Source organism: Neofelis nebulosa, chromosome 11 (genome assembly GCF_028018385.1).
Source record: "Neofelis nebulosa isolate mNeoNeb1 chromosome 11, mNeoNeb1.pri, whole genome shotgun sequence".
Taxonomy (NCBI): Eukaryota; Metazoa; Chordata; class Mammalia; order Carnivora; family Felidae; genus Neofelis; species Neofelis nebulosa.
In genome coordinates this window covers 28,117,053-28,130,211 of record NC_080792.1, presented here as the reverse complement: position 1 = coordinate 28,130,211, position 13,159 = coordinate 28,117,053, and the positions used below count along the sequence as shown (strand labels likewise).

At 35.0% G+C, this 13,159-nt stretch overlaps 1 protein-coding gene across 6 annotated transcripts in view; it reads left to right on the top strand.

The window, feature by feature from the left end:
* ARK2N (arkadia (RNF111) N-terminal like PKA signaling regulator 2N) overlaps nucleotides 1–13,159 on the top strand; it is an 87,058-nt gene that overhangs the window by 51,287 nt on the left and 22,612 nt on the right. For 4 of the 6 annotated variants that reach the window (XM_058692207.1, XM_058692208.1, XM_058692209.1 and 1 more), the window contains exon 3: nucleotides 9,844–10,026. The exons of the other annotated variants lie outside the window; for them this stretch is intronic. In XM_058692207.1, the coding sequence (XP_058548190.1) occupies nucleotides 9,844–10,026 (183 nt within the window). The remainder of the gene's footprint in view (nucleotides 1–9,843; nucleotides 10,027–13,159) is intronic. 6 annotated transcript variants of the gene reach the window in all.

Genomic DNA, 13,159 nt, shown 5'->3' with positions numbered 1-13,159 from the left:
GAACTATCAAACATAGGTTTTATTTGTTTATTTTGTGTGGGAGGAGGGCCAGAGAGAGGAAGGAGACAGAGAATCCCAAGCAGGCTCCACACGCTGACACAGGGCTCAAACCCAGGAACCGCAAGATCATGACCTGAGCCGAACTCGAGTCAGACACTTAACCAACTGATCCACCCAGGCGCTCCTCAAACATAGGTTATAATAATTGATATTCTAGGTAAGAATGATATTTAGGATATTTGAGAAGGTGTTAAACATTAATAATTTGGGACACCTTTCTACATAATTTTGGGTAAAGAAGTGGAAAGAGGTTTTGGTAGAAAAAGGAAACCAGGATGTATTGATTTAATTCGTAGAATATGTTTCAAATATTAAAACTTATTCTAAAGTAAAATCTGAAATTTTGTGGTTTGGAGTGCTTAACCTTAATAATTTTGAAGCAGAAACATACCTACAAATTTTATCCTGATTTTTAGTTTCTCACAGTGCCTTGAAAATTAAAACGTGAGGTGTTATAGGAAATATTATTTTGAAAAACAGTAAGTTTTTATATGAGTTGTGCATTAAATGGTGACACCTTGTCCAGATTGCACAATTTAAAAATTCCTCTTTCAAAAAATGTTGTTTCTGTATTATATATATTTACAGAAATATCCAGTATTGAACTTTTGAAACATAACTGCTGTTTTGGATTATTGAATTCTCCTTCAGTGAGGCAAAGCCTGTATCCCTAAGATTATACCCCCTCATCTGTGGGGGTTATGTTTCAAGACCCCAGTGGATGCGTGAAACCACAGATAGTACCGAACCCTATAAATAGTTTGTTTTTTCGTATACAAACATATGTATGATAAGGTTTAATCTATAAATTAGGCACCGTAAGAGATGAGCAACAATAATAAAATACAATTATAACAATATATCGTAATAAAAATTATGCGAATGTGGTCTCTCAAAATATTGTACTGCACTTACCCTTTTTGTGATGATGTGAGGTGATAAAATGCGTATGTGAGGAGAAGTAGTGAGGTGAATGATACAGGCACTGTGATGTAGTGTTAGGCTACTTTTGACCTTCTGACCGTTTGTCAGGAGGAAGATCATCTGTTTCCGGACCATTGTTGACTGATGGTAACTGAAATCATGGCAGTGAAACCGTGGTTAAAGGGAGACTGTTGTACGTTTAAGTACTAAAACGAAGAAGTGGGAATCACTTATGGATTATGTGGTGGCATTTTTATGTACGTGTATGTATTGTTTGAGAAGTGCCTAGTGGTCTTCCCTAATTTGTTTCTTTTGAATTCCTTTAATTTTCCTAGAATTTTAAGAAGGTTGAGGAATGTATCCTGTTTGGACCTCTTTGTAGTATATAAAGGGCTAATGCTGGAAGAAACTTCTTTCAACCTAAAACATTAATCTAGATGTCGTTGAAATACTTTTTATTTAAGAATAAAATCCCATTTCTCTAATATGTACACATGAAATTAGGTGATGATATTTAAAAGGGGGCATTATCCCCTCACTAAAGATAAATGTGTTTTCTGATAATCTATCTACAGACTACTTTCTGCCTGGTTTGTACTAACTCAGTGTTTAGGATATTAGATTTTTAATCATTTTAAGAGTATTTAACCAGATTAGAACAATCTGGTTATTTGAGCCATTTGTTAGATAATAACTGTCTTACTTGTATTGATGCATATTTTGTGCGCATCATTAAAAATGAGTGTAATAAAAGCCCAAATAAAATTTCAATTTAGAGCACAACACAATGAAAATCTTAAGATTTAATATCTTGTATAAAGTGTTTTTTTTTTGTTTTTTTTTTTTAACTTAGAATAAAGGATTCTATCATTTTGGGGCTCCAAGAGAAAAAAACCTTTTTTCTTGTTACCAAGTCAGAGGATTGAGCCTTATCTCAAGGGGTCTGGTCTGTGTGTGTGTGTCTGCACGTGTGCACATATGCCTACTTCTGAAATAACTAATTTTTGTGTTTTTTTATTGTTACATTTGACAAGTTGTTGGAGACAGATACAATGGAATAGTCTACAGGGATTTTTATTAATATAATATCCATTCATGTATGTAAGAGTTGCCCACATATAAACCTAGTTGGGGTGATAGAATTGGAGAAAAAAGTTACTTTATGGATTTTGTTTTTGTCATGTAAAGGTTTTTGACCTCTTGTTTATTTCACTAGCAGACTGAGTAAAAGAATAATTTTGCTTCATTGCTTTTGTCATTCTACAGTGTTACGTAGATTTAACAGCAGAGACCCAGGTCTCTGAGTCTAGGTATATCTCAATTTACATAAGATTTATTACTTAAAATCTGTGTGCAAGTCAGAATATTAGAAATGAAATAATTTTAAACGATTAAATCTGCTTGTTAATGGAAGAAATGCTGTAGTGAATCCTTTTGTTGAGCAAATAAAGCACCCAAATTGGTATCACTGATAATTTTCATTTTTAATATACAGCTGAATTTGCCTAATGATACAGCTACATGAAAGTTGTAGGTAAGATGGTGAACAGGCTTCTTCCTGTCATCATTTGTTTAGAATAACAGATTATAGGCAAGCTGTCTCGTAGAAGGTGACCTTTTGAAGTAATTGTACCTGTTACATTTTGTTTAGCTTATATTTATTTCCCTCTCTCCAGTTTGAATTATTTAAATGATACAATGAGAGTACAGTGAAAGAGATTTTGTGGAATGCCACATGTTAGAAAATACAGCATCAAAACAATTTGAGCAAATTTATTGAACAATTTACTATGAAAATTGTTCAGTAAAAATTGTTCTTGAAGAAAAATTCTTCTCAAAATCCTCTCCATAAATGGCATCTATGTCCTTAATCAGTGTACAGATAAGAAATTTGTTTTTTTAATTTGTCCAGAACAGTTGTATGATACATGGATTGTACACAACGTGAATAACTTCGGAGTTTCTACACTTTTCTTTTTTTTTTTTTAATTTCTGTTTTTAATTTCTCTGAATTTTAGGAAGGTTGGTGGGGATTGAAAACAAACTATTATTACTGGCATTGAGTAGATCTTACATTAAATTTACTACAGCATAAAATAGAAGACATCCTAAAAAATGAAGGAGTAATAATCTATGAGGAAGTGTATTCTTTGGTAATAAACTCTTACAACTTTGAGATTTGGAAAGAATGTTATTAAATAACTGATTTTTATTTTATTGCACTTTCTTTATATATTTTACCTAACTGCATTTGAAGTGTAACGATTAATCTAGTTAAATAAAAGTTTCAAAAAAGAAGTGTTTCTTGTTACTCTATTGAGGATAGCATTGGTTGTTATATTAGTGATTGTCTACCAGTTAATTCACATTAGGTGTTTGGGAGTCAAGAAACCTGCTTTTCCATTATGCAATATTAGTTTGTGGTCAGAATAATTAATAGATTTTACATGATGTTTTTGAGATGATTTTCAGGTTTTTTTGTAATTGCTATATTGAAAAAGGTAATAATACCAGTGTTAACATAAAAGGATGAGATTCTTTTTCTTTACGTGTTCTACTGAGTTATCCTATTAATAATTGAGGAATATTTGGAAAATAGAGTTTAGACTACTTCAGGGAATAATCAGAAAGCTGGAATGGAGATATCTTTAACAGGGATCATAGAGATGGAGATGTGGCTAAAATCATATCTAATTTTTGTGTTCTTTGTGTACATGGTACAGATATTTCAGTTTTGTTCTCTGAATCCTCAAAGCAGTAGGTCATGAGTTTGTTTCTGAAATAGGAAGCTAAATTGAAAGATGGTGACCTCTTCAGGTGCCCTGTTTTCTAAACTTTTAGGCTTTGTTGAATATCCAGATACGTGACCCGAGTTATCTTATGAATAACCTCCCAATTTTCCCAACTTTGTAGTTAGTGGTGAAATGTTAAAATGAAATTTTCTTTCTTGAGATCAACTTTCTAACTACTCTGATAATCTTGAATATTTGCTTTTACCTCATCTTTGATCTCTCAAAATTAACTCTTAATCAGTATCATAGGTAACTTTCCTGGGTGAACAAAATGACCTGTCATTTACTAGTATGATATAAGGACAGATGTAGTCCTTAAAACTTTATTCCCACCTTGCAAACTTTATAATGTCTAAAATTTTAATAATTGAGATGAGTAGAATGAAAAAAGTACAAGAACAGTTTTATTTTGGAAATGACATAATGCCAGGTGCCTGGCTGGCTGGCTCACTCAGTGGAGCATGCGACTCTTGATATTGAGTTCAAGCCCCTCATTGGGTGTAGAGATTACTTAAAAAACAAATTAGTAAAAATTTAATTAAAAAAGTGAAAATGACTTAATGCCTAAACATAAAATTTCATTGTATATTGCATTTAATTTCCATTGAGCTCTGTTTTCTCAGACATTTTTCTTTTTACTGAAATAGCATTTGATATTATTCTGGAGAAAATAGACACACACAGATTTTGGTATTTAAAGCCGTTTTTTTTAGAGATGGCGCTTTTCTGTGTAGCTTTTTGTTTTTTTCTGGTAGATGTAATTATTTGTCTTTTTCAACAGCTGCTTTGAAAATGACTGCTTTTTATTTTTTCACATTGTTCTATGTGTGCATATATATTTTTGATAGTAATAAAAATACAGCATAAGTATTCTCAAGTATTTTTTCTCTTATATTCGCAAATACAGATTTTCACCTTGGTAAGTATTTTGGTATGGAATGAAAACGCCTTTTTTCTTGAGTAGGTTCTGCCAAAATGCAAATTTCCTCCTGCAGCTCTTCAGGTTTGTCCTTCCCCTCAATTCCTTATTCCCCCCACACTGCATTCTCTCACTTGCCCACTGCCACATATACTCTCCCTTCTTAGACCCCTTGGCTAGGTAATTCCCAAGAATGCTTCTTTCAGGTGTAGCTTTTTTGAATCTGACTATCTGGATTGAGGCCAAGTGTGATTTCCACCTTTCTCATGATGTTGTAGATAGATAATGGCCCTGGGCATAGGCCCTTTAATGACTGTGGCAGTAGAGCTTATATGGGATCATTTCTCAGTAACAAGATAGATTTTTTTCTCTCCTAGTGAGGGGTTTCAGGAGATTGGCTATGCTGGGGAGGACAGAAGGAATTTTCTCTGAGCTTTGTTGTATATTACTATAGTTATAGAAATGGGAGTTGAAGGGGCAAAGTGTGTCTTGGGCCATTGCCCCACCTTTCCTTGGGCCCAAGACTTAACCAATAGAGAGAGAGAAGGAGGAGTGCGTTTCTAGGGTGTCTGAGATACTAGAGGAATTCTCATCTCTCAGATCTAATTAGACCTCATACTGGGAGACTGACACTTGTGTTAGTGGGAGGCTCTGTAGGCTAGGATGGTGCAAAATATGAAATAATCCAAAAATGATCTCTGTTTGGGTATGAAACACTTTTATATGAACACACCCAAGCTGACATTACACTTCAGACAAAAAGAAACGTACAAAAGCCCATTTGTGAAGATCTCAGTAATCCCAGGAAAGCATTTGCTTAATAAGTGGGGTTAATCTATGACCAGTGTGAGGCACCAACCCAGTCAGGGATGTTTTCTCATAGCTGCTCCTGCTTTTTTTTTTTTTTTTTAAATAAAGTTTGTTTATTTTGATAGAAAGGAGGAGGAGGGGCAGAGAGAGAGAATCCCAAGCAGGCTTCGCCCTGTCAGCACAGAGCCCAGCGTGGGGCTCGATCTCATGAACCATGAGATCATGACCAGAGCTAAAATCAAGATTCAGACACATGACTGACTAAGCCACCCAGGTGCCCCTTTTCTCAAAGCTTCTTGCATGCAGGACCTGTAGAGTAGAATTTGCATGTAAAAAGATAAGCAAACAAATAAAATAGGGCAGGTGCTAATTATAGTGGAAAGATGGGGCAGTGGTCCAGTATTCTGCTGGTATGTCATCTTTAACTCTTGCCATAACTCTGTGAAGAAATGAGTCCTAGAGCTAAGTAGTAGTAGGCAGGACTTCAACCTGTATGTTGGCTGCCAAAAATCTGTACGTACTTCCTATGCTGTTCCGTCTTGTATATTTCCAGTTCTCTCAACACTGCACAACTGTCATGTAATTCATTTCTGGTTCCACCTAATTAGGACTCAGATCTCTCATCTGTAAAACAAGAGTGGTAAATTATGTATTACCTTACATCATTTTTAAAAATTTTGTGCTTTTGGTAGTGAAATTCTAAAAGGGGTTTGTCAGGGATAAATGCAGTAAAGGATGTTGGTTTTGTTTTGCTTTTTTGTTTTGTTTCACATTCTCAGTGAGATTTAAAGAACATTTTTTAAAGAAAAAAATAATAGGTTGAAAGAAAACTAATTCATAAAATTAAACACTTGATGACAGTAGTAGAGAAGGCTAACCATAAAAGAGTAAACTTCACTATGTCAGAAATGTGTGATGACACAGATACATCTGTATTTTATTATTTGAAAAGTTAGAACCTGTGTGTAGGCTAGGATGTAATTGAGAGGGTACAAACCTATTTCTAGCATAAAATGGATGAATCGATGTTCTTAAGTCAGTGGATTGCTTGACTTTTAATTTTTTGCCTTGTAATTGTAATGAGCAGCAAAATTTTCAAAATCTTGCAATCAGGAGGAGAGACAGCACTTTGATTAACCACAGGCCAGTTAGTTATTAACTAATTGTGTTAACATTTACCTTTATAGAGATATGCTATTAAGGATTGTAGAAAAACTAGGAAGTCATTATTATAAATTTATGTTTTAAGATTGTGACAGACATCAAGTTTAGCAGATGGGAGAATGTGTAGTTTGGCTAATCCTTAAATGTAACATGGAATGTGCTTACATTAATGATTAATTTTTAAATTGGAAATGTTTCCATGTGTAACTTTACTTGAAGTGACTATTTTGATGCTTTTGAAAGCCAAAGTAATCTTAGTAGCAGTGCATTTGTTCTCACAGTATAGAGAAAAATCAAGTGGGAGAGAGGACAGTATCTCCATGTTTATTCCATCCTGTAATGAATTGTTAGAGTCAAATTGGAAGAATAGTTGCTGCTTCTCTTATTAATGTGCTGAATTTTCCCAGCTCCTCCTCCGTAGCTTTTTTTTCCTTTCTTTCTTTTAAAAGACAGATACAATTACTACAGGATCTTACCTGTGTCTTACTTCTGCTGTGCAGCAAGAATCACTTTTAAAAGAATATCACAAATTATCACCATCAGGTAGCTCGTATTTACTTAGTGGTTTAAAGTTCAAACCCTAATGCTGAGTGCTTTAAACCTACTTTATTTCATCTTGGTTTGCTAATGATAAGTGTAACATGACCTTGGAACATAAGATCCTTAATTTTGGTTTCAAGTTGGAAGAAAGATGGAAAGGCATCCATTCCTTTATTAAAGTTTGTATAGTATTGACTTGTCATTGTTTTGGATAGACTGGAAATGAGAAATGACACTGATAATAATTTAACTTTTAAGTATAATTAAAATATGAAAATATCACTGTCTTTGTTTATGATGAATACTAAATTTAAGCTAAGCTATAAGGTGTGCTGTTTGGAAATATGGAAGATACAAGAATGAAGCCAGATAACAAGTTTATGCTTGTATTTCCTACTGATGAAGACTTTCAGACAAGTTATTTCCATGGGTAGGTGATGTTAACTCTGCATGTACATATACAACTCTACTCTTTGCATGATTCTACATGTAGGAGTGGTACAATTTTGACTTGACTGTTGACCTGATGCCTCAATTTGGTGGTGTAGGGGGGAGCGATGTGAGAGCAAGAGGTGGTGAATGGTACTAGTGGTGTAAATTTTAAAATAAATCTTTAATTTTTTGCAAAACAACACTTAACTAAAGCCCTTTCAAATAGAACATTTGGTCAAATAGTCAATATTGTACTTGACCCTCATATCTTCTGCACCCAAGTATTTGGACATCACACAGTATCTTGATTCCATAATAATCATTTTGAACTCTGACGAGAACTCCATAAATAATAGAGCTTTCTTTTCTTTTTTAGAAAAGAAAAACGTCAAACATGAACTAATTTTTTGCTATTTGAGCTAAAATCCATTACCAACTGATACTGAGGCTACACTATCGAATTTTCTGAACTTGATTTACCCTTTTGGGGGAATTGAAAATTATCTTTAAGTAGTCAACTGAAATTGTAATGATCGTCAGAATTTCATATTGTGACATGTCTGTTCTTATACAGTGGCACTTAACAACTCGTTTGCTTTTATTTGGTCATTTTTATTTTAAAAATGTTGCTACATAAACTTTTGGTTTGGGACCTTTGCTTTAAGGGATAAATATCCCAGATGTGTTTCATGTTTTGTTCAGTCACAATTCACACAATGGATGCTTGTATTAAAACTAATCTTTCATTGTGTTCTATTTTAATGAGTCATTGGCATATGTATTCCTTCATAGTCCAGAGTTTCATAAAATACGTATGTTGAATGTAAAACAGTCTTGATATTAAAAAATCTTTATGGAAATAAATAATTTGCCTGCACTTTATAAATAGCTGTTGGGGGGAGAAACTGCATTCCTTTATTTCTACTTTATTCTAAAATGAAGATGGTAGTAAGGGATGTATTTCATAATTGAATGAAAACTCTATTTTTGTTTTTTGCTATGAGAAAAGGGTAGCCTTAGCATTTAAAGCATGTATCTAGTCTACAAGCATGATTATTGAGTTATTTTAGCATGAATCACTGCGGTTTAATTTCTTTGGAAATCAGCTGCCTTTTTCGGCTAGTTAGGGTGATTTGGAGGTAGAAGGGATCTTTTTTTTTTTTTTTTCCAGTCAGAACTTTAATATCTTCCTCTAAAATAACCCATAAGGTTGCGTATCGTTGCCTTGGAATGTGAGCTGGTTGTCTTTCTCAGGGAAAAGAAAATTTAGATATTCCTAACAAGACATCCCAAGCAAAATCCTGAAGGTGGATTTTGTGAGTATTGTCTTTTTGTAGAAAAAGTTTTCTTTTTGTAGAGAAAGTGTTTCTTTTTGTAGAAAAGAGTATTGTCTTTTTGTTATGCATAACACCCCTGATATTTTTATTTTTTAAAGTTTATTTTGAGAGAGAGAGAGAGAGAGAGAGAGAGCACAAGTGGGAGAGGGGCAGAGAGAGAGGGTGAGAGAATCCCAAGCAGACTCCTGCTCAGCGTGGAGCCCGATGTGGGGCTTGATCCCATGAGATCCCATGAACCGTGAGATTATGACCTGAGTCGAAACCAAGAGTCGGGTGCTTAACCGACCAAGCCACCCAGGTGCCCTGATCCCTGGTATTTTTAAAGGGCTTTATTGGATATAGTCAAGTAGAGCTCCTAATGTTAACCGTATTTCTTTAGAATAGAAAAATATGTATTTGACTTTCTTCTTTGAATCTAACAGTGACTTTTTAAGTATTAGCTACTAAGAGAAAGAACTAGATTCATTCTCTGAAAAACTATAAATTGACTTTTAATAGTTTGCATCAGTTTTTTTCCTTAAAAAATCAGTTTTATTTTCTCTGTGGAGTCTTCTCCTTTTTCATAGTCTTTTGCTCTGTAGGAATGTGACGAGAATTCAGTGTAACTTTGTTCAGTACAGTCTTGTCTTCTGTTCTTCATAATAACACTCCTTTTCTCCTTTTCAAATGTGTCCCTCATCTTATAAGCTTGGGTTATCTTTTCCACTTTCACATCATGTACAAAATATTAGATGTATAAAGTGCAGCTTTTCTGACCAGGTAGAGTAATAAGATAAAGGCAACTGGCATTTAGAGGGCTCTTAGTTGCAGAAGTATTTTTCACCCCACAAGTTAGATACAAGTATACATTTTCTTTCCTCCCTAGATGGACCTCCAGTTGTAGCTCATTATGATATGTCTGACACCAGCTCTGACCCAGAAGTGGTAAATGTGGACAATTTATTGGCGGCTGCGGTAGTTCAAGAGCACAGTAATTCTGTAGGAGGCCAGGACACAGGAGCTACCTGGAGGACCAGCGGGCTTCTAGAGGAGCTGAATGCGGAGGCAGGTTGGTCTCCCTCCCCTCCCCCTTTTCTAACGGTGTACGTGCATGTGTCCTGGCAGCTGTTTTCCTTGTAGTGGACCTTGCCGAGGAGAGCAGGCCAACTAGACACATCTGGCTTTCGATGATTGTGACTATCCAGGGTGCCCTTTACAACTGAAGAGGAGATGTGGGTAGCGTGTCTGTCATTCATCTTTCCTAATATGAAGGAAGCAAAAATGAGAATTAATTGTAGGCACAGGTAGATTTCAGTATACCTATTTCTTGGGTTAAAAATGCTTAACATACATTAAAAACTACTCATATGACCTTAATACTCTCCCACCCTCCCCTTCTCCAGGGGTTTCCCTCACTTAATCTGTATAGCAGCCTTGCAGTATGGGGGGGGGGAGCTGATTACACCTGCCCCCTGGGGCTGTTCTTAAGAAGGGCTGCACTGTTTCTTCTGCTTCTAGGGGTGCCAGTGTCCCTATCCATTCCTCTCCAGTAGTTCTCATGTTTGTCTTTTCCAACCTTTTTCTTTCAGTTTCTGCTTCTCGTATCTCAGGAAAATCTCTATCCCTGTCTTGCATAATTTATCTGGGCTCTATAATAATTCTGAAGAGTGATATTTATTCACTAAAAAAAACCATTGCATTACTTTTAAAAACCTTCCCTCCAACTCCAACTGTCCTGCAGTGTGTTCCTCAGTACTTTTTCAGCATTCTTTCTCATTTAAACCTTTTTCTTAAAGCACTAGTTCTTAAGTTTGAGAAAAGAGGGTGAGGGGATGGAGAGACTACTTTTGTAGTGTGTATTTTCTTTAGTGCTACAGAAGGAATATAGTTTTATAGTTAAATTATAAATAGCCTTGGCTTTTATGAGCTAATCCTGTAAGTCACTACCTAAAATATGTTTATGGCAAATGAGTTTTGCAAAAATAATAATGGGCTTAGAACTTGTTATACTGAAATTGTTAAGAAATAAAAAAGAAGACAGAACTCCACAGATCATTTGTCCTTAATTCTTCCTTTCATAATCTTTGATTGGAACAAAATAAAAATCTTTGGTTGAACTTCTGATTAATTTATCGTGACTAATTTTGGAGCAGGACCTGGATTTAGTTTTAAATAGGTTTAGACTGCTAACTATTTGACCTTGACCTTGGACAAGGTATTTCTCCTCTGGACTTCAATTTTTATATGTATAAAGACTTGCTTTGCTCAACAAGGATCTTTTAAGGATTTATTATGTGTAAGTACTTTTAAAAATTAAGCAGTAATATTTTATATCAAAGGACAGTAGGTTGACCACATTTTGTGCAATATGTGTTTCTAAGTTATATATTTGTTCTGTATACTGGGAAATTTATCTTCATATTTTATCCATTGACAAATGGTCCATTCTATTTCAGTTTTATTTCCTTGTTTCTTAGTCTTTCCATTAAAATGTAGACCACTGCGTAGTAAATTCTTGGAGAACACATCAAAATTTAACTTTAAAAAAAAAATTTTTTTTTAACGTTTATTTATTTTTGAGACAGAGAGAGACAGAGCATGAACGGGGGAGGGGCAGAGAGAGAGGGAGACACAGAATCGGAAGCAGGCTCCAGGCTCTGAGCCGTCAGCCCAGAGCCCGACGTGGGGCTCGAACTCAAGTACCGTGAGATCGTGACCTGAGCTGAAGTCGGACGCTTAACCGACTGAGCCACCCAGGCGCCCTAACTTTTGTTTTTTATAGAGAGAGTTTTAATATTAGTTTAAACCACATGGAATTGTTAATATTTGACTTTTTGACCTATAACAAACCCAGCAGTTTCAGATATTTCAACCTAATAATGCAGGTTGTGGGGTCTTAAAGTATCCTTAAAGTTACCAGCATTGGGGATAGCATCACATTTTAAGATTCAAGTAATTGTTAGCTTGGCTGTTTAAAACATCACTAGTCTTTGTGTACTTAATTCTATTTTTGGTTGTGTTTTTGAATTTCAGTAACACAAAAAAATGTTTTTTAAGTTTATTTTGAGAGAGAGAGAGAGAGAGAGAGAGAGAGAGCGAGCCTGAGTGCGTGAGCAGGGGAGAGGCAGAGAGAGAGCGAGTGTGTGTGTGTGTGTGAGCACTGTCAGCATGGAGCCCAGTATGGGGGTTGAACTCACAAACCGTGAGATCATGACCTGCGCCGAAATCAAGAGTTGGACGCTTAAGCTTAACCACTTAACCTCTTAACTAACTGAGCCACCCAGATACCCCTCAGTTATACAAAATTTTAAGAGTATATCACTCAGGTATTTACCACCATTCTTAAGAAATGAAATGTGACAAAAATATGTGAGGGGGAAACACCCATGGCTTCAACTCTGTTCCCCTTCCTTTTCCCTCTCCACTCCAAAGCTGTCTTGAATTTGGTATTTGATATTGGTATTCCTGTGTATGTATTTATATTTTTACTACATTTGTTGCATATCTGTAAACAAGCATGTTTTAATATTAATTGGTGTTACATAAAAGGTAATCATTTGTAACTTTTTTCAACATTTTAAGTTTTATTCTTGTTGATAAGTATGGCTTTAGTTCGTTCATTTTTTACTATTTAGTATTCACTGTATGAATATATCACAGTTGACTTACCCATTCTCTTTTTGGACATTTAGAGTGCTGTTCCTAATGATGCTACCATTAACATTTCTTGTATGTCTCTTGATACATGTGTGTGATTAATTTCTCTAGGATGTAATATATAGAGAACATATGTATGTATTGGGCCATAAATTGTGTGTAGATTTTTGTATATCATAAGACATGGTCATCACTGTTCAACAGATCCCGATGACATTTTCTTATGAAGCCATTTATTGGCTCATGAAAGTCCTTTTTTCTAAATCTGACAATGCAAGTATGTGAGTAATAAAGAAAACGTCTAATATTCTCTAGTCTTGATACAATTGTCATAATGGGAACCCATCTTGCAGATTTTGAATATACTTACAGTGCCACAACAAAGTGTTAACAGAATTTATGCTTGTTTGCCAATTTTATAGTTTTGAGATTTGAACTGTTAGCATCAATGAGATGTCATTCTTGTGGTTTTAGTTTAAGATAAATGTTCTGATGGTTAATCTGAGTTATCCTACTGTCCCTCCCAACAAAATAAAAACCCAGTC